Source organism: Leptonotus elevatus, chromosome 7 (assembly GCF_054856555.1).
Source record: "Leptonotus elevatus isolate MCC_2025b chromosome 7, RoL_Lele_1.0, whole genome shotgun sequence".
Lineage (NCBI taxonomy): Eukaryota > Metazoa > Chordata > Actinopteri > Syngnathiformes > Syngnathidae > Leptonotus > Leptonotus elevatus.
The window spans coordinates 12668613-12693284 of record NC_141245.1 but is presented as its reverse complement, the minus strand read 5'-3'; the positions used below and the strand labels follow the sequence as shown (position 1 = coordinate 12693284).

Genomic DNA, 24672 nt, shown 5'->3' with positions numbered 1-24672 from the left:
TGCGTTACCATAGCAACGTGACTGATTCTCATGAATGACTTTAGTCTGCTTCTGGGATCTCAAGCAAGGTAAAAAACCCAAAACAACTCATGGATGATGGATGTGTGCCGCAAGCCTGTGCTATGTGAAGCTGGCAGGCGCAATCTTAAAAACGATTCCATCAGGACGTTAACACCTTCACCTTCACTCCTGCGGTCTCAAACAAACCTTCACACAATCAAGTTGTCTCAAAGCTAGCAAACTGGCTGATTTACTGCAGTGTTTTCCTCCACATATTCACTGAGATCGCCACAAAACATCAAGTTAGGCTTTGCCCCCACCCCCCCCCCCCAAAAAATCCCGCTCCAGACAGTGATTGTGAAAGAAAAGCAACTTGACCACTGTAGTGACCCTCGTGGGAATTTCCAAAATAGATGACTGTTTGTGTGAAAGTAACGTGAGCTGCTCTCTTGGAAATCGAAAGCACAACCAAAGAAACTATCGAACGTGTCCCAACAATCACGTCCGCACCTCGTATTAAATACACATTTAAGGCATATTTTGACATTTGCAATAATATGCTTTCCTTCCAAGAATGTGAAATGAAATAAGACACTGAAACCGCAACATGTGGGGTCCCTTGGCTACATCAGGGGGTGGGCAAAGTGTGGCCCTCGGGCCACAGATGATTCGCTCAGTTTTGGAACCTGGCTCATTTAACGCTTCAATTAACAAGAACCCTGTAATATTTCTTGCCTTCATTTTGGTGTCTCCCCCTAGAATTGGTGAATTACAATGCAATCTACTCAATTATCAAATAAAATGATTGGTTAATTGATTCATTGTAGATAATGAAAATGTAAAGAATTTTACATGTACATTAAAATTGTTTCATTCATAACTGTTTATTAACTCATTCACTGCAATTGATGGCTATAGACGTCAAAAATTCATTTGAACGGTTTCTATTAGTTTAACTTTTTTCCCCCACTTTTGTTAACAAGAGTATGAAAACCTATAGGGAAAAAAATATTGTACATTTAGACCAGATATAAAATTTGTGATTAATCACGAGTTAACTATTGATGTCATGCGATTAGTTACAATTAAAAAATGTAATCGCCTGATGACCTAATTTTTAATAATCTTTTCTTTTCTTTTTTTAAATAATATTTTTTTCCACAAAAAAAAGAAAATTATATATTTTTTCAAAAAAAGAAAAGGTTATTAAAAATCAGGGCGTCAGGCGATTGTAATTAATCGCATGACTTCAATAGTTAACTCGTGATTAATCACAAATTTTTATATCTGGTCTAAATGTACAATACTTTTTTCCCCTAGGTTTTCATACTCTTGTTAACAAAAGTGGAAAAAAAATGTTAAACTAATAGGAACAGTTCAAATGAATTTTTGACGTCTATAACCGTCAATGGCAGTGAATGAGTTAATAATAGATATGTTAACATAAATGTTATTTTTCACTAATTGGCCCGTCTACCTCGCTAAAAAATTCCAATTAGGCAGATGGGAACCACCGTTTGCCCATTCGTACCCATTCTCATCCTCATTATATATATATATATTTACTCCTCTTGATGGCACTTAATTTATTGCCAAGCTAAATTTCTTCATGAAGCTTCATTTTCCCATCACTAGCTACTTTACATGAAATTGAATTATATGATGGCATCATTAATAATAATATTCATCAATGTATTGTGAATACATGGATATTGTTCATTTATCTCCCCGACCATGTTGGTGACCCCTGAACTATAGAACGCTGCTGATTAGTTTGCAAATCTCAAGGAGGAATTGCAAACAATTTCAGTGTACACAGCAAAATTTGGAGAGTTAAATTTCCAGTGTAAAAATTGGAGTTAAAATTTGAGTGTTAAATGTTTCAGAGTTGATTTCAACCTTCAAAGTACTGTATTTCACCGTCTCATTTAAATGTTAGTCAGCTTTGGAGTTGATTTATTTAGTGTTAAACTAAGAGTGAAAGTAAACGAAAGGATTGGTAATAGGTATTCTTGTAATTAATACAATTAATACAAATAAATTATAATCAATTGAATTATTTTAACACTTCTGGGAAGTGAAACTAACAGCAGTTTGTTAAATATATCTCAACAGATTAACTACTTAGAAAGTATTCATTCAACTCTTGAGAGTGTGGAACTATATAAACCCAGAAAAAGTGTTGAAATGGACTCTTTTTGCTGTGTTCTTGAACAAAATAAACACCTTTCCAACATATTGATGAGTGAGGCCCACTGTGCGTGTTTTGCGTTCGTAACGCTTCGACGTCCGCCGAAGATGAAGGCGGCGGTGTGATGTCACAGGTAGGTGGTGGCCTCCCGGTTCTCCCGCTCTCTGGCCTGAGCCACAGCCACGTTGATGCACTGCAGCCACTCCTCGGCGCGCTTCTCGTCCCGGGCCTTCAGCACGTACGTCTTATTGTCCGTGAAGATCTCGAAGGCTCGCGGGAGGCCTCGATCCCACCGCTTCTTGGCCACCACCTGCCGTAGAAACGAGTCGGACGAACGTCAACCGGCAATCGGGGGCCCGCTGATGAAATAGGAGCGGGTTGGAGGGGACTGCTGAGGCTTACCTTGACGCTTTGCACTTTGTTCAGCTCAATGGGAATGTCATCCAGCTCCTCCTTCTGCAGGGAGTGGAAGTAGAAACATGTCTTTGAACGGCATCGTCGTCACATCGTCGTCACACTGACGCGTCACTAAATTGCTTCCAGGACGTTGAATCACACATTGAATGCTTTTACGGACAGAATGTGTTGTTGCGGCTGTAAACACAATGTTACAAATGCTTGTAAACGTGTCTGGAATTGCTGGGGGCTTTTCACGGGAAGGCGGAAGTTATGTGGTGTTAACCACATAACTCGACAATGTGTTTGTTGACTAGTGCTGTTGTTAGCACACTGGTGGTCTTGTTGCTGTTTACCACAAGGTACACTCATGTCCCCAATTATTATTGACTTCATGGAACATCCGGGACATCAAATTACTCATTGGCCACGACAATAGGGATGTTCAATATCACTTTTTTTTCAGACCAATACATGTACTCAACTTTTGAGTAGTCATTACTAGTACTTTTGATTAGAGATGTAGGAATAACCGCAATATCGTGATATCGCGATATTAAAATTGCCACAATATCGTCGTTGTCATGCTACGATATTTAAAGCACGACATCTCCATCCGAAAACATTACTATTCACCTGCTTCATTCAAGCACAGCATTATGAACTACATAGACTATGACACTTGAACCAATAGCGACATACACTGTGCATTGTTTACAAAGTAATACAAGATGGCGGAGGGTGGCGGCATGGATATAGCAGAAACCTCATGAGTTGATACATAAAGTATAAATTATAATTTTTTTAAATATTGCCAACACCACCACAATATCGTGACAGTTATCGTATTGTGAGGTTCATATCGTGATAAAATTGTATTGTGACTTTTGGATATCGTTACATTCCTACTTTTTATACATAAAAATGACAGCTAATTTTGAAGAATGACCTGCCACCATTTTTCCTTAAAATTGCATAAGTTCATGGAATTTTCTATTCTTCTCATTTCTAATTAATTTCTAATTTCTGAGTATCGGCCCAATATCAATACCTGGTATCAGTACTCGCCCATCCCTAAAAACGAGCTATTCTCAATCCACATCCACAATGAACATTATTCCTGCTGTAACACAAGCTTAACATAAAACAAAAACAAAAAAACTCTGAGAAGTGTAACCAAGTAGACCCTCTCGAGCTGGCGAAGGTAATGGAGCAACATAAAATAACATTTTGTGGAAACTCATTCCCCGTGTGGGAATAGGTTTCTCAACACACCAGCAAGAGCTGACAACGAGAGCTGAGAACAAAGATGAAAAACTTTCCCCATTTGTGGCTGCTGAAAAAGAAAGATGGCATTGCTGTTTTGGAATTAAAAACAAGAAAGCGAGGATCTTTTTTTGAGAATTCTGCCGTGGGACAGAAACTCAACATTGAGCACTGCGAGGAACACAGAGGACGTTCTGTGTTATATTTAACAACAAGAGGTGCTAAAAGGGAAGTTATTATTATTATTATTATATTTAAAATAATACTGCATGTTCTATGCAAAAACACTAGTCTAAACACAGAATTTCTGATTACATTTGTGGGATATGAATTAAGCAGCAAACTTCACTCGTTTTGATCCGTCACTTGCTGTCAACTAAAAATGACATCACAGTTGCTCGGGGTTCCGCTAACCACCAATCACGGCTCACCTGTTTCCTCCGTTTGGTCATGTTCGCAAGCTGAGCTGTGATTGGTTGTTACCTGAGCCTTAAACAACTGTGATGTTATTTTCAGTCAACAGCAAGTGGCAAAATGGCCGCCCCCCTGAGATGGAGATTTAATATACATATATATATTTATTTATTTATTTTCAATAAAGAAGGTAAGCTGACAATCCAGTGAGGGTCTGTAGAGAATAAAAGATGACATTAAAAGGGAAAATGTGTTGCTTAGATGCTTATTTTCCCTTCGATAAACACTATTTTGCTACTTGGTCACGGTGATATCTGCTTCCAGTTACGCTGGATGCGAGTGACTCATATTGTTGCATCATCGCACCTTGGCCTCAGGAGTTCCCCCAGCACCCCACCCCGAGGCCAAAACGTGTTACAGTTGACTTCAGCAGCTTCCCCGCGGGGACGGACGGCCAAGCTGATCACGGGTTGAAATTTCCACTCTTGCATACGAGTTGGCGGTGAATCACATGGAGTAAGGACACTCGAGTGTGTGTGTGGGTGTGTGTGTGTGTGTGTGTGTGTGTGCGCGCGCGCGCGCGCGCGTCATTTTCATCGTGAGCGTACCGATTTGCCTCTCCGGAAGAGCAGCTGGTTTCCTGCCAAGGTGAAGTAGCGGGTCTTCCAGCGCTTGATAAACCTCCAGCGGACTTGCTTCTCTTTCAGCTTCCCTTCAATGAGAGGCTGACCCTCCTGATTCACACCTGCAGACACACGACAGCAACACGTTAGCTCAAGATTCACAATTTAAACATTTTGAGAAAAATATGAACTGCAACGCAAAAGGTCACAATGCAGCCATAGCACGCTGCCCTTGTTTTCAGTGTTTTATTTGTTCAATCTAGTATTTAAGTTCAATGGTTTGATTTTTTTATGTTCACTTTTTGTTTATTTTGCTCTATAAATAAAGTTGAGTTGAACTAGAGGCCGACCAGCCGCAGACCACATATAGACAAGCAACCGACGAATGAGTTATTGTCTTCAATTAACCTAATGAGCATGTTTTTCAGGATGTGGGAGGAAGCCAGTGTGGCCAAAGACGATCCACACCCAAGCATCGGGAGGACATGCAGACCTCAAAGAGGAAGGTTGGATCTGAGATTCAAACTGAGCGTGATGCATCCCTTTTTTTGTTTTTGTTTTGCACTTTCGAGACTGGACTGGTTGCCAATCAATTAACTCATTTGCTCCCCAAAACATATAAATGCGTTCTATTTAAAATATTACCATGCTCCCAAAGACGTATTTATACGTTTTTACTGCTAGAGCAAATTTGACATTTTCAAAAAAACCTCAACATTATTATTTAAATGTTTTTAAATACATTTTCAAAAAAAATTCAACATTATTATTATTTTTTTAATTAAATGGAATGGACTGCTATTTAAATACTGCTTTTTTTTTTTTAGCTTTTTTTTTTTAGCTATTACAAGTGCTACTACTAAAAGTCCTACTACTATACTACTACTACTATTGCTCCAAGTATTGCGTGTTTCCACCTTGCAAGAGTCAGCAGGCCCATTCAAAATTTCCGCTTTGATGCAGCCTCTGAACTGAAGATGGACGCTTGAAGAATGGTAGTTATTACAAAAACGGCCAGCAGGCGGCAGCAGAGTATGAGATCAACCAGGGCCATGTCGCAACAAGCTGTTTTCCCCAGTGTTTTAAACCGATTTGTAAATAGTGATGAAACTTAACTATATTCGAATGCTAATTGCTGTAAAACGGAAAAAGATAGAAATAGACTTTTTTTTCCTGATGAAAAAGGAGACTCAAATTTTTCTTTTGGTAGGTTCCATGTTTTTACAGCAATAGAACACAAAATCAGTCAAAATCAAGTAAAACAAACAAACAGGGGTTTGCTTCAGTGAAAATGGATGGAAGTGAATGAGTTAAAATGCACAGATAAGCAATCATTTATACTCATTTTCACACATATAAATAATTTAACCTTCATTGAAACTAACATGCAGTTTTTTTGGTGATGTGGGGCAAAATTCAAACCCCAACCTGACAACTAGGTGAACACGTAGCCTTTTACACTGGTTGCGTGAGATGTGACAAATTACAAGAGGTACCAATCCAAAATATGATAATTTCCTACAAACTATAGCAGTCCTTGTTGCACAAAATTCTCATAACAACAAAGTTTAGATCTCAGATTCCACTTTTGATTCCACTTAATTTACCAACACTTCTTATAAACACATTTTGAGAGGAAGTGTCATTATAAACAACACACATTTGAGATGACTCATGTAGCACTCGGGGAGCTGGCCTGCTCAAGTACAAGGCAGCCAACGTTGTAAACTGCTGTTACACAAAAGGGCGGGGGCTCGTCCAGGATTTGAACCAAGGACCACTCACACGCAGAGAATCACACCCATTAGGTCAACAAGCCAAGTACGGGGATGTGAATATGTTCTCAAGTTCATGTCATTCAAGTTTGTTTTAATAAATATAAGTAGGATGTTTTTTGTTTTGTTTTTTATCATTACTTTACGTCAATTTTATCGCAATATGTGATGTATCTGGGTAACTTGGGTTCCCAGGAGGAAACAGATTTGTAATTTTACCAAGATGGATTTTGCTTCATAACTCATGTTCCACAAATGGAATATTAATCAGAATGTCATGTTTAGACTAGTGAGGTCACATATAAAATATGATTGCCAAGAAATGTTTAAGGTTGACTTCCACTTTATGAAGTAAATTCCCCCCCGTTTTTATCCATCAAAGAGGGCGGCCATTTTGCCTCAAAATGACATCACAGACAACAACCATTCACAGCTCAGCTTGCGAACGTCACATGACCAAACTCAGAAAACAGGTGAGCCGTGATTGGTCGGTTTAAGGTTAGTCAGTTATTTAGGTTAGGGTTAGTCCAGGGGTAGGGAACCCTGGTCCTCGAGAGTATAGCGTATTTTACTTTCTTTCAAACAAACTTAAGTTATGCAACGTCTTCTTTTCCTCCTGAGGACTTGAACTGCATCAACATTGTCTACATACGGCGCCAAAACCTGACAAAGAAATCCTGATGTTGCACTGAATGGTGCTGTTGTTCACCTGTACGTGACCCTATATGGGCAACATATCAATCATGTGAGCCGTCATACTTCCTGTCAAGCTGCCCGACCATTTGTATAACTGATCATCATGATTCATTTGACAAATATCCCAAGTTTTTGTGCGCAGAAAAAAACCCGTGCCTGACGCATAAATCTTTGGTGCTGTGTCTACTGTCTATCCCTCACTTTGAATGAGACACCTGGAAAATGGTCTCGGGATTTGTTGTGAGCCTCGGGCTACGGGACTGCGGTTCACAACCACTTCTTGTAAAAGACCCACTGACGTCAAATGACAAGACGAGCTCAGCAAAAAAACACATATCGAGTCACAAATGATGTGCGTGTGCAGGTCATCAGTGTGAAAAAATGTGCTTCTCGTGACGTATTTAAAGATTGTACTGTATGAAAAAAAAAACGACGGTAAGTAAGACTACATAATTGGAAAAAACAGCAGCGATTCCCAACCAGTTTAAAGTGTAAATCAACAATAAACTCACCGTAAACCTTAACCACCCTGATACTAACCAACCAATACCTTACTCTGACACCCCTACAGTGACACCCTAATTTTCATAAACCCCCCCATACTGTATTTTGTCACAGGATAGGAGATCTGTCACGTATGCGTTTCATCTCAGGTTTTGGATAATATTGCCCAGGCTGACTCAACGCCATGTGTACCAAAAACCCTCCTCTCCCGAGTCTTGCATTTAGGTCAAATCCTGTGTTCCAATTATCTGCCAGTGTGTTGCTACGTGTGTGTATTAGTGGGTCTGTGTGGGTCTGAAAGGCAAAATTGAAGATGAACTCTGTCCTATATCAAATGTGATTGTGAAGTGTGTTCAGGATTTTTGCCAACAAGCTTCCGGCGAGAGTAATCAGCTGCCAAGCGCTTAAAAACGTGTGGTCGTCAGTCAAGCTGACACCAAGACCTCATCACCGTCAGTCAAATCCTGAAGGCCCTCAAATGAATCACTTCACCACGGTACAAAGTAATTCATCATTAAAAACAAACATCTATATATATATATATGTATATATAAAAATAAATGCTGAGAATAAAGACATGACAAAAGTAGCTACAGGTCCCAAAGCGATGCTGCATCAATCAACTTTGACATTTTAGTCATGTAAATATAAACAAGGAGCAATGTTTTAATAAATAATTGCCACGCAAGTGTAAAAACAAATTATCGACTGTTCATATGAAACATAAAACCAACAAAACAAAGTACATGATAACGCTTACTACACATACTTCCTGCATTCTTCTCTCCTCATGTTTTTATTCTCGTATCAAGTGTTGCAAAAAAATTAATTAAAAAAATCTGAATAATAAGCAAAACTCGTGAATCCTTTGATGCTTAATGACAGCGGTTTGTTTATATGCTGGCGTTTTCTGCAACGGATTCATATTTTTCCACCCAAAAATGGACCAAAAGGCAAAAAGAAAAGGAGTGAGTGTAACCACCGGTGTAAGTACCGCCCCTCGCAACCGTGCTCATTACCTCTCACTTCAAAGACATTCCAGTTGTTAAACTTGACGGTTTATCATCAAGCAGTAACCAGTGGCTCCAATTTGACCCGTGATAGAAACACGCCAATCGTCCGCTTTATGCTGCTTTACGCGCGTCGTGGTCAGTCACTGGGGTTGATGCCGTTTTTATGTTATTGTGAAACTTTATACGGTATTAATTTTTAGAGGAAATAAGATGATAGATGATAAATATATTATTTGAACAGTGAGGTGCTTTCTGATTAAATACACACACTCCCATTATGGCTACCATTAAAAAAAAAAACTTTTCATAAGATATGTATTCTCCACTGTTGCTGTCAACACTGAATATGAAAAAAAATTATTTGCTGAAATATCTCAACTGGATGCCTGAAGACTCAAGCCATCAAACCACAGCCTCTCATTCTGGTTGGAGGAAGACCAAAAAAGTGTCCATAACATCAACATAGAGATACCCAATTTCTCCCAAAACTGCCTAAAACCTTCTTTTGAGAAGCAACAGTTTAAGCCGATGACGGACATTTTCACAAAAAATCGAGTCAGACAGAAGCCAAAACCGAGTAGCTCAATTAGCCTTAAGCCTACCAATGATCCTGATAGCAATGCGAAATAGCAGTGCAGTGAATTGAACGTATGAGCGGTGTGCAAAGCTCTCTGCAAACTTTAATTAAAACAAAGTCCGCTGAAAGCACAACTAACCTGATAACTGAAAGATAGATTTGCATTCCTACTGCTGATTCTGTCAAATAACTTCCTTTAATGTTGGGTTTTTACAAATAACGTGGAAGATTTTGTACTTGTACAACTAGGGATGCAATGATAAAATATTGAACCGTTCGGTCCGCTCTCAACGGAACAATGCGCCTTTATGGAATGTGTTTTTTTTCCCTTTCATATTTGCAAATCATTTTGCATTATGGCTTTATCGGCCAGTGTGTGTGTACCCATCCAGGCAGATGAAAAACCCTCCTTGTGAGATAATGCACCCCCCCCCCCCCACGCACCCCTTCTCACACTGTTAAAAGTATGATTACGAGTGAGTGAAAACTGTTGACAGAAACATTACTGCTTGGAAGCATTTCTTGAAACATACTTTCATACTTTTCTCATACTTTTAATCGAAGCACGGGCAATCGGAAAACACATCTCCAGCTCTTGGCACAATACTTCTTGAACATAATGACAGTCGTACAACTTGAAAAGTCAACACGTGTTTATTATGCTTTTTAACAGACCTACCATAACAAGCATTATTATTGCTAAAGATTTCAAAACCTTTTGTAAGACGATTCTGCAGACGTGACCCCTTTTAACCGTGCAGTATGGATTGAACGGTCAATGCTCATGTCATGGTTGTCGAGTTGATGTCGATTAATCGATGACATCACTGATATTTTTTCGGTTGTCAACCAATTTTAATCCGACCGGCCCCTTTGTTTGACATCTTTTTGTCACAGAAACATGTAAGCACTTTTATAAAACTGTTATTAAAGGAACTGCTTACATTTCTCTGTGATCCTCCAGATGGAAGTGTGTGGAACATAAAAAGAAAGATGTTTTTAAAGTCAACTTTCTTTCTTTTTTGAGTCATGGAGATTTGACACGAGTAAGCCCCGTCACGAGCAGTAATGTTAATATGCCATCGTCACATAAAAAGTTGGACTGTTCACTTGGATGACTGATAATATTTCCACATTTCCAGTTTTCCACAATGACACAGTTGATTGCGAGCCTTTTTTTATGGACATGTTGATGTTTCACATATTTATATGATGGACTCTCTATGAACACTTTTTATGTTATAGTTAACTCGTGAATAGATTCCAACATCTTCTGGCATGAAACGAGGTGCTGCAAATGAATTATATTGATATAATAATATGATATAATATTTATTGAATTCAGACGATCCTGTTTGTAGTGGAATAGCGATAAGAGATTGTTTGCCAGCCATTAAATGCGGACTGCTGCTCAAAGTGCTCACAAGACTTCATCTTACAACTGAATATATATATATATATACTTTAAGCACACTTGACAATAATACAATCTGTATATTAAAAACAATTGTGCCTTTGACATTGCTTGCATGTTTACCATCTGCTCTCACTTTTCATACAAACGCCTTTTGGATAAACAAAGTCAGTCGAGGACACTTGTGGACCTGTAGCCATTTGTTCACACGCACGCACACATACACTGGCAAGAAAACTGCAATGCGGAAGCTTGTCTAAGCCTCAATAATGTAGAGTAATACTAGATTAGATACACCATTGTATCAATGGGTATTTGATTTGTCACTTGCTTTTTATTTGGGTTAAATTTTTTTGTATCAACGAGGAGATAAATCATCTCTGAATCACCACCAGCTTGTCTCCATGAACGCTATTGATTGAATATCTTAACATATACAATTGACACCAATGCAAATGGGATTTTCCAAAATATTAGTTTTCGCTCATAACATGCACGTTTCTCGAATATGAGAAGAAGCTGGAGTACTAGGAAAAATCCCACGGAAGCACAGGGAGAACATACAAACGCCACACCGGAAGGTCAGGGCCGAGTTTAATACCCCACATAATGTGAGACGAACGCGCTAACCACTTGACCACCGTTCTACGAGTGAGTATGAGACAAATTCAAAACCATTACAATCCCATAAAAGTGCCTTTTAATTTGAGTTTCCTGGTCCCAAATTTCTGTCTCAGCTCTTGCCATCTCCTTCCTTCCATTAGCTCCCCTTGTCTTGTCCTGCTACATAATTCTTAAAGCATGCAATTTACTGTAAGCTTCCCTCTTGCATAACTCATAATGGCTTCTACGTGCAACTGGAGAGCGTTACAGTGGAAGCTGTAAGGTTGTACGCAATCCATTCCAGTACAATTATGGACCTCAGATTCTTTGGGATTTGGGGGGGAAAAATTCAAGAAATATTGAAAGTTAAATGAATCCTTTCCCGATCCAATTTTTTTTGACTACACAGGCAAAAAAATTTTTTTTAGATACTGTAACTTTTTACCATTCTGAACTACTTGTGCATAAAGAAGGGAACAGGTGTTCTTATCTTGTCTTGTCTGATATGATGCACGACCGTCATTTCAATTCAGTGACATTATACAGACAAACATTTGGACTGAATTCCAAACAATACAACCTGATGGGAATTCAACCTTAGAAGTTCCACTGGTCTGTCAATCTCTGACTTTTGAGCACTGAATTTACAACCCTGTCGCTCTCATGCCTGAGTTAGGACAAGAAACACCAGAGACAATTTGAAATTGACGTACATCCACCGGCTGAGCAGATGTCAGGAAAGAAGTACATGTCAGACAAGATTATTGCAAGATGATGTTCTATACTTAATTACCGCTGCTTCTACTTCTGTTCTTAGTCTGCTGAGCTTTAGATGTGCGATGCGGTGGAGTAGATCAATGACGGGCAGGAAACAAAGCCCCAATTAATCACTATTCTTCTGTTGACATGTATATTCAAAACATTTGGGAATTGTGAAACTTTCCATCACTAATGCTGGTCATCACCAGATGAGTTGTTTTTTATTTTAGTTACTTTTTTTTTAAAAATGTATTGTTGGGCCCTTGTCGGTCGCTATGCAGTTGATATGGTCCCGTATTTGTAAGCCTTTATTTTGTCATATAGGCCTTTATTCTGTCATATAAATTCACACTTTTGTCAGTACGTCGAGTTACTTTACATTACTTTGTATTTTTTGATATAAAGACTCTCTGTCTGTTTTTGCGTCCCAATTCCGCACGTCACGTGGCAAAAATGTCACAACTTCGTCAAAAATAAAGAAAATAATTTCTGGAACTGGTTGAGATCTGAAGTACTATAAAAAAATAAATCAACATGTTACAAATTCAACTGTATCAATGTATCGCACGCACGCACGCGCGCACGCACACACGCACGCCGTTCTTAATGCGATACAGGGATGGAGACACTCGTACAAGCATGACATCATCGGGGCTAAGTGCTCTTTGAAAACGGGTCACTGGTCCAAAGTCAACTAATCCGAGCTGATTGACTGACTACATAGACCCGTCACAATGAACACAGCAAGCATTTTCGTTACCTGCAATAAATATTCTGGGAATACATTATTATCCCTCAAGGGATTCAGGGTCACCGCCACACGGATCATTGGAATAGCTTCAACGCTGCATTCCAAAGAAACTGATTGCAACTGAGATGGTGAGGAGAGATCTCTGCAGGAAACGATCTTTTGTGTGTGAATGTGTGTGTACCAGTGGCCTTCTCGGGGTTGTTGCACATGAAGCATAACCACCCTCCCTCTTCTTCACTGTAGCCAAACAGGTCAAAGAAGCGAACCTCCTCCAGCTGCATCTGGAGACTGTCCAGGTCCTGAAGAAGCACAGAAGCACAAATAGCAAATAATGACATTTGAAATGAACCCAACTCACTTTTATTTCCAACGTGTTACTCAGAGAAAGACCTCGTTTAAATGTAGCAGCCTCCTGTAAATCTGCGGTTGAAGATGTGTGGTAGGTTGGACACAATGAAAGCACATGACCCACTTTATGTTGTGCCCCAATTTAAAGTGGAAGTCAACCTTAAACATTTCTTGACTATATGTTATATATGCCTCACTCGTCTAAACATGACATTCTGATTAATAATGCCTTTGAGGAATATGAGTTTTGCAGCAAAATCCAGCCATTTTTATCCAGCTCAGGGGGCGGCCATTTTGCCACTTGCTGTCGACTGAAGATGACATCAACAGTTACTCAGGGCTCAGGCAACGATCAATCACAGCTCCCCTGTTTTATGCTGTGGGTTTGCCAAAAACATGTATGTGGCTAATTGAAGACTCCAATGATCAAATTATCCATATGTTTGTCTTGTAATAAAACAATAAAAGTTCGATAAAGCAAACACCAGAGCCCAAAAATTCCCGTGCACAGCGTAATGAGAAATAAACAGTCACTAATCAAACACATGCACTTCTGTTTTTAACAATGCATTGATGTCAGTGTGGGTGCGTGTGAAAGTGTGTGTGTGTGTGTGTGTGTGTGTGTGTGTGTGTGTGTGTGTGTGTGTGTGTGTGTGTGTGTGTGTGTGTGTGTGTGTGTGTGTGCCAGGCTAAACACAGCTGGATGGCCTTGACACGGCAGAAAAAGGTCCTCCAGGCACACTTGAATGACAATTTTAGATGAGGAACATATTTGCAGTTAAACAACAGGATGTGGCCATGAAGTTTGTTTGGCTGCTGGATATCCTCATTTAACCCCATTTGGCATCTCAAGGTCACCCCTGCCTGGTTTACGAGTTTTTGATAAGGTTGATGATTGGATGAAAATACTTTGGTGGGTGCACATGTAGACCAAGTCACTCATTTCTTATGTCTTCTAATATTGACACAATCAGATTCATTCATCAATTTTTGTTTTTTTTAAGCATTTGCCCTCATTAGGATCACGAGTGAGAGGCGGAATATACCAAGACACAGAGACTATTTACACTCATATTCACACTCAGGCAATTTAGAGCCTTCAGTTAAGCCAACATGTATGTCTTTGGAACGCTGCAGGGATGGACTGGCACAGTAATCGGCCCTGGCATTTTGACTTATGCCCGCCGGCCCAGCCCAATTTGTGACCCCTTGGCTACCACGTACCTCTACCACTGATGTTTATTGGTTCAGTTTGCTCTCTATATTGTAAGTGGAATAATGTCCTTTAAATTGTGGGCCGGTCTCTGGGGGTAAAATGGAGGAAAATAATAATTGAATAGCACCACATTTGCCCTGTATACCAGATGGCTCGTCCAGCCCTGAACGTGGGTGGAAACAAACATGAAGAAAACTTGATGCAGTAAGAAGAGTGCCATGACCCATGACTTGAACCCGGGACCTTTGGCTAGAAGACAGACGTGCGAACCACTCTCTTTTTTTGACAAACCATTGTTTTCTCAAGTGTGGCTCCACTCTTCCTCATGTTCCATCCTATCTCCCGTCTTCAGGCTTGCTCACACCTCCTCCTCCTCTAGCAAACGTTATCAACAGAGCAGCTATATCAACAAAAGTTTCCACTCAGGATATATCGGGGGAGGGGAAAGGTGAAACAATAACCATTAATTATCTCCTCCAACCCAGACTTCCACTCAGCTCAATTTCCCTTCATATCTCCCGCCATGCCTCCTTTTCCTCTTCCTCTCCTTTCCTTTTGAAACGACTTCAGACTGTTTTGGGAAAATAACCTCCACTCGCTCCTACTGTTACCCCATTTTAACTACCAGTTGTCCCTTTTTCACATTTAACCAATCTATCTCCTCTCCCCCATAAGTTCTCACTTTTGTCATAAAACTGTTGAGCTGAGTCATAAAAGGCAGAACTTTTAATTCCAGAGGCCTTAAACATCTCAACAGTCTCTGCTTTAAATCTCTCCCGTCAGTAATAATAGTATTCCCGTTTCACAGGATCCCGTTCCTCCCTCTCTCCCCTAATATGTTTTACATTTTGTTAAAACATCTTAAGATTTATTTTTCACACCCCACACACAGATAGGAACACTTCACACCATTTTTGCAATAAGCATGCATGTTCCCACTAACTTTCATGGACACAAAGTACTTTCCTTGAGTACATGAGGAAAAACAATGTGCTGTATCATGAGATTTAGAAGGAAATTGTGCAAAAAAAGGTCAGCAAAATGAGCATCACAAATTACATATGGCCAAACCACTGTAGCGCACTCTGCTGCTTTAAAACAATTCAAAAATATGACAGACATAATGACATACCACGGCGTATTAGGGCCACGTATAAATATATAATTTTTAGAAGGCGAGGGCAATATTCAGAGAAAAAAACTCGCATATGTACACGTTTTTTTCTCGGAAATTTGCCACTACATATTGTGGCAAATTTGCCACTTTATATAGTGGCAGATTTGCGAGAGAAAAAAATCCAAAAACTTACGAGAAATACACGTAGCGTACTACTTGACTGTTTGTGCCAATACTTTTCAGTCGGGTTTCCAAATAAGGAAATAGTAATTGCTTTAGCATAGATGAACCATATCATGTTAAGCATTCGCTCTTTGAACCGTTGTGTACGGCCACTGGCCAGCGACAAAGACGCCTCGCTTTGCAAAGGTCCACACCCGGACGATCATGCATTTACATTAATTTGTTAAAATGTATATTTACTTGTACATTTATGTTTCCAGAATTATTATTTACACATTTATACATTTTGGTATTTTTGGGTATCTAAATTGATGTGTCGAATCTGCTGCTCTCCGTCATTCACTTGCATTTACCTATGGTATGCTAGCATCTGATTGGATAGTGTTAGTCAACTGGCAGGGGATCAGGAAGCGTTGTCGCTCTAGCTGCGGTGAATGACGAGTAAAGTTTTAATTTAAGAACAAATCCGTCTCCATCCAGCTTTTTTATTTTATGTGTCCCATTAACATTAACAAATCCTCACATGATTAGACTATAGCTACGCTACATGTATTTCTCATAAATTTCTGAGTTTTTTGTCTCGCAAATCTGCCACTTTATAAAGTTGTAAATTTGCGAGAAAAAAACTCATAAATTTGCGAGATTATAAAGTGGCAAATTTGCGAGTTTCTGAATATAAAAAATATATTTATACGTGGCCCTAATACGTCGTCGTAATATGACAAGTGAAAACATGCTGAAAAAAAGTCTTTCCAGTAAAAAAAAAAAAAAGTCTTTCCAGTAAAACATTTTTGCAATATGTGCACTATTTGTGGTGTGTGTTGCAACGAGACTTCCCATAAATCGTGCTGAAATACCTTTCTGTGTGGGGTGGCGTGTTGCGTCATCGCCATGTGGAAGCTGTGAGCTCCTTTGAGTTGAGTCTTCCCCCAAAGAGAAGCTAACTTCTGAACACCTTCATCTCCAGAATATAGCGGAACTTTGGACTTACTCTAAAAACAAAAACAAAAATGACAACAAACAAAGTGGATGTTTGTGACTGAAATACGTGTAAAGATGAATGCAGAGAGTTGAGTTTTTATGATCGCAAGGAGCACCTGTAGATGGAGCAGCATGATGTGTATCCAAAGATGAGGTCGGCGGCTGCTCAGGTTAAAACTGGACTTTGTGTACAGGCAGTAATGACCCTTCAGGGGACAGGAGAACGACAGTTTGGCCACACAACCTCTGTTTGATTCTGTAATGGGGAAAAAAATGCATTGACAATTCTTAATTGAAGGACTTTAAACCAGCCTAACTACCTTCAAACAGTGAAACCCCAGCATCTAATATTATATTCCTGCTGCAATGCTCTTGGTTTAGTACATATATATATATATATATATATATATATATATATATATATATATATATATATATATATATATATATATATATATATATATAAATAATCAAAACAGCATATGAAATTATATATATAAACACACTATCAATTCCACATGATTCATTGAACTCAACAACGAAATAACTGTTTTTCCAATTCTTTAAGACAATAGGGGACTTCACCTCAAACTGAAAATTGGCAGTCTTGTCCTTCCAAAACATTTTAAGGCAATCTGCATGAACAAAGCCTTTGATATGGATAGGTCTGACTGCTTTTAATACAAGTTTGTGTACGGTTTATGATGCATTTTGATCACATGAAAGAAATCCTCATTTTATTAAATGTGACTGGAGCATTCGAAGAGAACAAAAACACAGATGATATAATGTGCAACATGGCGGCCAAATATGCTGTGGACCTAATAGTGTTGAAAATTGCACAAAATCCCTTGGACCAAAACAAAAAAATAGAACACTAAATAACGAACAAAGAGAAGAAGCATCTGACCTAGGTGGAAGAGACCAAAAGGGAATGAAGATAACTTTTTTTCAATGTCAGCATTTTTCACATGAACTGTTGACCTAGTGCTTCTAAACAAGGTGACCTGCCAGGACTACAGTTTAAAGGTGCACGCACACACATGCGCACATACACACAGCATCATCACACATTTTTTTATAATGTTATATTGAGTCGTGTCAATTTTTCTTATAGGAATGCAACCCAATACAACCCTCCCTTCTTTCCACCTGTGTCTTGCTTAATACTTACCAGCTACAGTTTAATAAAACAACCAGTTGTCTTTAATATATAGCAACACATGAATGTAGTAGTTTAAGTCCCATTAGAATGAAATGTATGCTGCAAATAAAACTTTTCCCCCCATAGTTCTCACATGGGAGCTCGTCATAAAAGCCGAGCCGTTATTCAGGCATGCAAACAGTACCCTGACATGCCCTTTGCTGGCTCACTGCTCAGATTGAAGGAGAGTAATTTAATATTTGCTGAGCTCTGGTGTCTCAGACCCCTTGTTAAAACACACGCATGTTGAAATTCAATTAAACCTAAAATGAGATGAAATCACACATTTATGCCCTCTGGATGGGATTAAGATGACTATAAAATTACTTACCATTGGAGTAATAAATCCATGTCTGGTTTAAGCTTAAAATAAAATGATGGAGTGCTGAGTCTGAAATACTGTTGCTTTTTTTTTTTTATATGAGTATGGCGCAGGCATTCCAAAAATGCAGTGGGTTAAAGCGCTAAAACAATAACAGAGATCTCTGCCAAAGGTTCGGTAACCTGTGAAGTCATTGTGTGAATGGCTCTGATTGAAGTACTGTAATACAATTTTGACTTGTTGTTGGGGGCAAAAAGAAGTGTTTTAAAAGACACACTAGACACTGTTGATGACTTCGTCACTGATCAAACATTGCGGGATGTCACGTCACTTTGTCGGCACCCACGCAGTTGCGGCAATATGCTGCTGTCGCTGGATTTGGTGTAAATGGCAAAGGCATGTATGCTGTTAGATCTCTGTATAAAACAGGCTAATTATTGTTTACATTACTTCATATGTTTACATTTGCTGTTGATTGTTTTCTAGACTGCATTCATGCTGAAATGGTAATATTTACAGTATTTAGTGTATTTTTGTGTGAATTGATTCAGTTGAGATTCCTGCCTGCTGCTCAGTGGTTGCTTTTGTTATAAAGTTATATATATATATATATATATATATATATATATATATATATATATATATATAAAATATTTTAATAAAGATTAATTAATAGCTTATTTACACAAGAGTTGATCAAGGACATTTAGAAAAAAAATCCAATAATTGTTATTATTATTGATGATGCATGTATTTAATATTAACACACACATGAATCTCTTTAGAGTTCATTCATTGACTTTCACAAATTTTTCACTCACTATACAAACTTCATCATCATCATCATCATCATTATATAATAAAAATAAAAATAAAAATAAAAATAAAAATAAAAATAAAAATAAAAATAAAAATAAAAATAAAAATAAAAATAAATAACAATTGTTATTATTATTATTATTATTATTATTAAGTTTGTATAGTGGGTGAAAAATTAGTGAAAGTCAATAAATGAACTCTAAAGAGATGCACGTGTAAGCTAATATTAAATACTGTACATGCATCACCGGCCATCTTACCTTCTATGACACATTGTTCTGGTATGGGGATCTGTTGGACCATGCCTTTACAAAACTCTCGGATCATCTCCAGATTGTCTCTTAAGTGGATGAAGAGTCTGTCAGCTTCCCCCGCCTCTTGCGCCTCCTCATCTTTGTTCTTCTGCCCGCTATGAGTTCTGTCTGGCTCTTTGACCCCACTGTCTGGCGCAGGGGCAGCCGTGGATGTGGGCGCATTGTCTGTCAGTTTCTTAGCGGGAGGTGTCACTTCCTGGTGTTCTGCTGAATGCTGGCAGGGCAAAGTGCTGGTGAATGTTATGTTGTCTGGATTCAGTTCCACTTCTTCTCCTTCGTCCCCGCCGTCTGAGTTGATGGATCGTGAGCGAACAGCTTGAAAAGCCAAGCTCTTGGACCTAAAACAGATCATAGTGTCATCATGGTAGAATGCAGTATCAAGCCAACAATGACATTCTAGTTGATCCCTGCTACAAATAAATAAGACACCAGAATTTGCTTTTGAAACCACTGAAACACCAGTCACAAGGCCGTACACTTTAGTCATGCTTGTTACATTTAAAGGGGAAGTCAACCCAAACATTTATTCTGACACAGTATTCTGATTAATATTGTGTTTGTGAAACTCGAGTTAAGCAGCAAAATCCGCCTGTTTTTATCCATCTCAGGCGGCCATTTTACCACTTGCTGGCAATCTGAAAATGACATCACAGTTGCTCAGGTCTCAGCTAACGACCAATCACAGCTCACCAGTTTTCTGAAGCTGAGCCGTGATTGGTCGTTTAAGACAGCGTGTAGAACTTAGTGCCATCTAGTGGTGAACTTATAGAATGCAACAACAACAGACAATTAACAGACAATATCAGGCGGACAGGATGTGTGTGGTGCTGTGGGAGTTATTACAGCCAACTTTAATCAAGGCCAAACAAAGTAGCTCCTCCTCCCATTCCCTTTAAATGTGGCGTTCCAGTCAAGCACTGACAACATAATGATAATAATAATAATAATGTTAATAATAATAATAATAATAATAATAATACAGTGTGATGATTTAAAAATATATAATAATAATAATAATATTAATACAGTGTGATGATTTAAAAAAATATAATATCAATAATAATAATAAGAAAAATATATATACAGTGTGATCATTTATAAAGTATAATAATGATAATAATAATAATACAGTGTGATGATAAAAAAAATAAAAATAATACAGTGTGATGATTAAAAATATATAATAATAATAATAATAATGATAATAATAATTGTTTGAACAAATTAATTTCTACAATGAATCATAGGGTTTTATACCCATGAATAAAATGCATCTGACATCCACCACACGTATGTAGTATTTGTCTGTCTGTGCCCCTATCAAATTCAACAAATCAAAACTAATTCCAAACTGAAACACTTTCAGTCACATTTGATGTATGCTGATTATCACATTCTCCCCCACCTGTTGAATCTCATCTCTCGTTGCTCATCCCTCAGCGCTTGGTTCAGGCTGTATCGCCGCTGGGGGGCGGGAGAGTCCTCCTGTACCTCTGCCTCACCCCCCGCCCTCAGCGGCTTCCTCGGCTCAGACCCCCCTCCTCCTGTTCCTCCTCTTTGGCATTGAAGCGATACATTGGGAGATGGCGAGCAATGCCCATTCTCACTGTAACATACACGCATACAAAAGCAAATGTATTTAGGACATGTGATGAAATTCACATTCATTTGTGTAGCCACCTTCTGGCTCAACTTTCGGTATTTCTCACATTCTCACGTTGGCTGGCTCTAGTTTTCTCAGCAGCCCCATTCTGCCCCAGCCTTTTTATGCTTCTTTTTATGAACTGCCAAGTATTCCCTCAATCTTGTTCTTTGTTCATGTCTCAGTTTCTTCTGCCAAAGTAGTTAATAATAATTGCTATGGCACTCAGTGGAGCGCAGACTTCAATCAAGGTTGAACTGTTAACAAAAGCGGGGAGGAAAAAATCCAATTTAGGCTAGTTTGTTCATATTTATGTTTGTTTGTTTGTTTGTTTGTTTGATTGTCAGTATGCAAGCTATCAAGCTATTTTCTGGCTCATAGTGAATTACTTTAGAATGACTGAAGTAGGATTAAATGGACAAGCTCACCTGCAACTCTAATGAGGACAAATAATATATTAGAAAGACTGTTTATAAATGTAATTGATACTTTCTCAGCAAAGTTGCTACCCCTCCACAAAATTACACGGAAATCAGTTGTGTAGATTTTGTATAAAAAACATTCCGCTTTCACGCATGGCAGTGGTAAAAACAACACAAGTATTTCTTTGTCTCTCTGACGAAGTTTTTCTTACCACCCCGTTTCACTATCGTGAGAGGAAAGTACCCCAAGCAAAGCCCTCAATCCTGCACACAATGTGTTTCATCCTCCCACATGCGCACAAACACATGCTGACCTTTTGTTATGCAACACTGTGTGTGTGTGTGAATGGGGGGGGGGGGGGGGCTTCATCATATTGTGTTAAAATTTTGAAAATGTTCCCTCGATACAAATAAACAAAAGATAAACACAAACACACAAAGGAACTTTTTTTGGTGTCTAAAATACAAACAGACGGCAACGTTTAGTCACTGCAAAGAGATCAGTGACACAAAATCAGTCCTCTTAGAAAATCTACCAACGGACCTAAAAAGGTGGCGGTAACAGAACTCATGAAACAGGTCCTATTCAAGAGCATACATTTTTGTAATTACTTGAGAAAATTGCAATGAGTGCTAGACTTTGAACTGGCAGTCAATCAAAGTGCACATACGTATAGACACATACTCACTCACGTTCCCACCACAGGCAATTTTATAGAATAAGCTAAAGCACACAAGAAACTAACTGCTCAGGAAAATATCTAAAGATAACTGAATAGCGTGCCTTTGTTTAATTAAGGAGAATAAAAGATGCGTGTGCCTCCTCTGACCTTCGACATGCGGTGGCACTCTCCTCCAGTCGCTTCCCCAGCAGTCTGGCTATGGCTGTGAACGAGTTGCTCAGCCTGTAGAGGTCTTTACCGTAGCTTCCGAGCAAAGACGGGTAACGGTCCGTCAGGGCTCGGATCTCCAGAAGCAGTGTGTGGTGAAAAGTGTGCTCCATGTTGCCCAGAAGAGATACCAGGTAAACCAAAGAATGGTGTGCATGTGCCTGAGCATAAAAAAGAACACATTTAAAAGTATAGAAATACTTTTCTTCATACATTCAAATCTTGTCATAAAACCTTTGAACCCAGGGTCAACTTTTGCCTATATAGTAATATGTATTTGTAAATAAATATATATATTTTTTTTTTAACTGGCATAGTTATTCTTAACCAAACTTATTTTATTAAACATTTTGGGGAGATATTTCTGGTGAAGAAAACACAGTTCACTGAACGCACATTTGTTGAAGGCTTCTAGGTACTTTGTTTATTTTTCTTTTAAACACAAATACTTGACCCACAGAAAAGCTTCTATATTCTAAACTGCCTTCATTAATACTCCTGCTTAAAAAAAATACCTCAATGATCAAACAAAATATATATATTTTTAAAAGGGCTATTGTCACATACTAGCAACTACTAGCTAGATTGACATATTTTGATGCTGTGAGTTGGCAGTCATTCTGCATGATTACCCCCCTGTGTTGGATCTAATAACAGAGTTTAAGTGGAGCAAAGATGGTAGGATTCAGTGTCAGCGTTCTTGAAATTTTTAATCCAAATCCAGACCAACAAAGAAGAAAAAAACAAACAAACAGAAGTTTCTAAGATTGCTCTCTGGAAAAATAAATTGTTGCCCTTCAACAGTCTTCACAGTAGAATAATACATTTAATAAATTAACAGTACAAATTGGCAGAAAACAACAAATGTGTGTAATTAAAGTAAAGGTAAAAAAATAAAACAGTATCGGAAAATTATTATGTCAGAACAGTGAGGAAATTTGCTACTTTTACAGCACTGACAAAATGGACTGATATGACCTATATGCCTATGAATATTTGAATTATTCCTTGTCAGCTGGTTTGAAACTCATAAAGCCATGAACCTACTGGATTATTATGTCACAAATTGACACGTGATAAAATACTCGCTACTCAAGTGAAGTTACATAAAGACTGTTAATACCTTTTTTTTTAAACTTAATGTCTTGTTTTTGATCAAATAAATGCTAAGTCTAAAATGAAATGTATATTTGCATTTGAAATTGCTCCAAAGACAATGTTTCTAGTCAAGAAAATAGTTTGCTGCTATGCACAATGTGCATGTGGAATTGGCCACTTTTTTACTCACAACTGCCACCTCTGGCCAAAAGCGTAACTGCAGCATCTGTGTCAAGCTCATGCTTGGTGCTCGTCCGAGTACGTGCGCTCAAATAAATTCTTCTTTTTTTTTCAGTTTTCTTGGAGTCTGAGCTGGAGTTTGGGCAGTTTTTTTTTTTTTGTTTCGATCCCAATTGTGTCGTACACTCGCTAACACAACACTACTATATGTCGTAGTGTGAGGTCAGCCTTCACCATTCCGCCAACCAAGGGAAAATACAAGCTGATTTAAGAAATAAAAACTATTGGTTATATAGATCTAAAAAAATTAAAATAATCAATTGGTTGTTCGTTGTTAAGTAAATTGTACAACAATTGTAAATATCTACAACTCCCCCATTATATTGTTATATATTTATTATTTAATAAAACCTTGATTCAGGTCCCCCGGAATTAACCTGCGTAATTGCTCCTCAAATGAAATCATTGATTAGTAAAAACGCTCCTCAAAGAAAAAAGTTATTTGGAACTTTGTCTTCATTTAAAATCAATACAGCAACCAACAATAATTCCAACAGGTGTATTGTTTATTTTTTTTTTAATGGTTGAATTTTCATAACCTGCTTCTTAACCCCCCCCCCTTTTTTTTTAATAAGTTGTCTCAGTATATCTGAGAGACAAACATGAGTGATTGATGGGAAGAACTTTGTTTCTGCATACTTTGGGCATGTTTTACAAGTTCCCGCTGTGAGATAATAACTTCATGTGTGGATGCTAAACCCAACTGAGCAGAAGTCAGTGTGCTTCCACACAACATGCCACAGAGGTATTTAGGAGTCTCTTAAATACGGCATAAGAATGAATGTTATTTCACCTCTGTGCTGGCTTTATTGACTTGATATTTTATGCTACAGCGCTTACAAGCATTACACGCAAAGCAGATCTTACATAACGTTCATTTTAGAGCATGATCAT

General features: G+C 38.4%; 1 protein-coding gene across 1 annotated transcript in view; it reads right to left on the bottom strand.

The window, feature by feature from the left end:
• Nucleotides 1-1362: 1362 nt before the first annotated feature.
• veph1 (ventricular zone expressed PH domain-containing 1) overlaps nucleotides 1363-24672 on the bottom strand; it is a 56494-nt gene continuing 33184 nt past the window's right edge. The window contains exons 7-15 of the mRNA XM_086081135.1: nucleotides 22381-22601; nucleotides 20892-21092; nucleotides 19433-19824; nucleotides 16944-17083; nucleotides 16704-16838; nucleotides 13164-13281; nucleotides 4876-5012; nucleotides 2594-2647; nucleotides 1363-2501 (exon numbers count right to left, since the gene is read on the bottom strand). Of these exons, the coding sequence (XP_085937261.1) occupies nucleotides 2319-2501; nucleotides 2594-2647; nucleotides 4876-5012; nucleotides 13164-13281; nucleotides 16704-16838; nucleotides 16944-17083; nucleotides 19433-19824; nucleotides 20892-21092; nucleotides 22381-22601 (1581 nt within the window). The 3' untranslated portion in view covers nucleotides 1363-2318. The remainder of the gene's footprint in view (nucleotides 2502-2593; nucleotides 2648-4875; nucleotides 5013-13163; nucleotides 13282-16703; nucleotides 16839-16943; nucleotides 17084-19432; nucleotides 19825-20891; nucleotides 21093-22380; nucleotides 22602-24672) is intronic.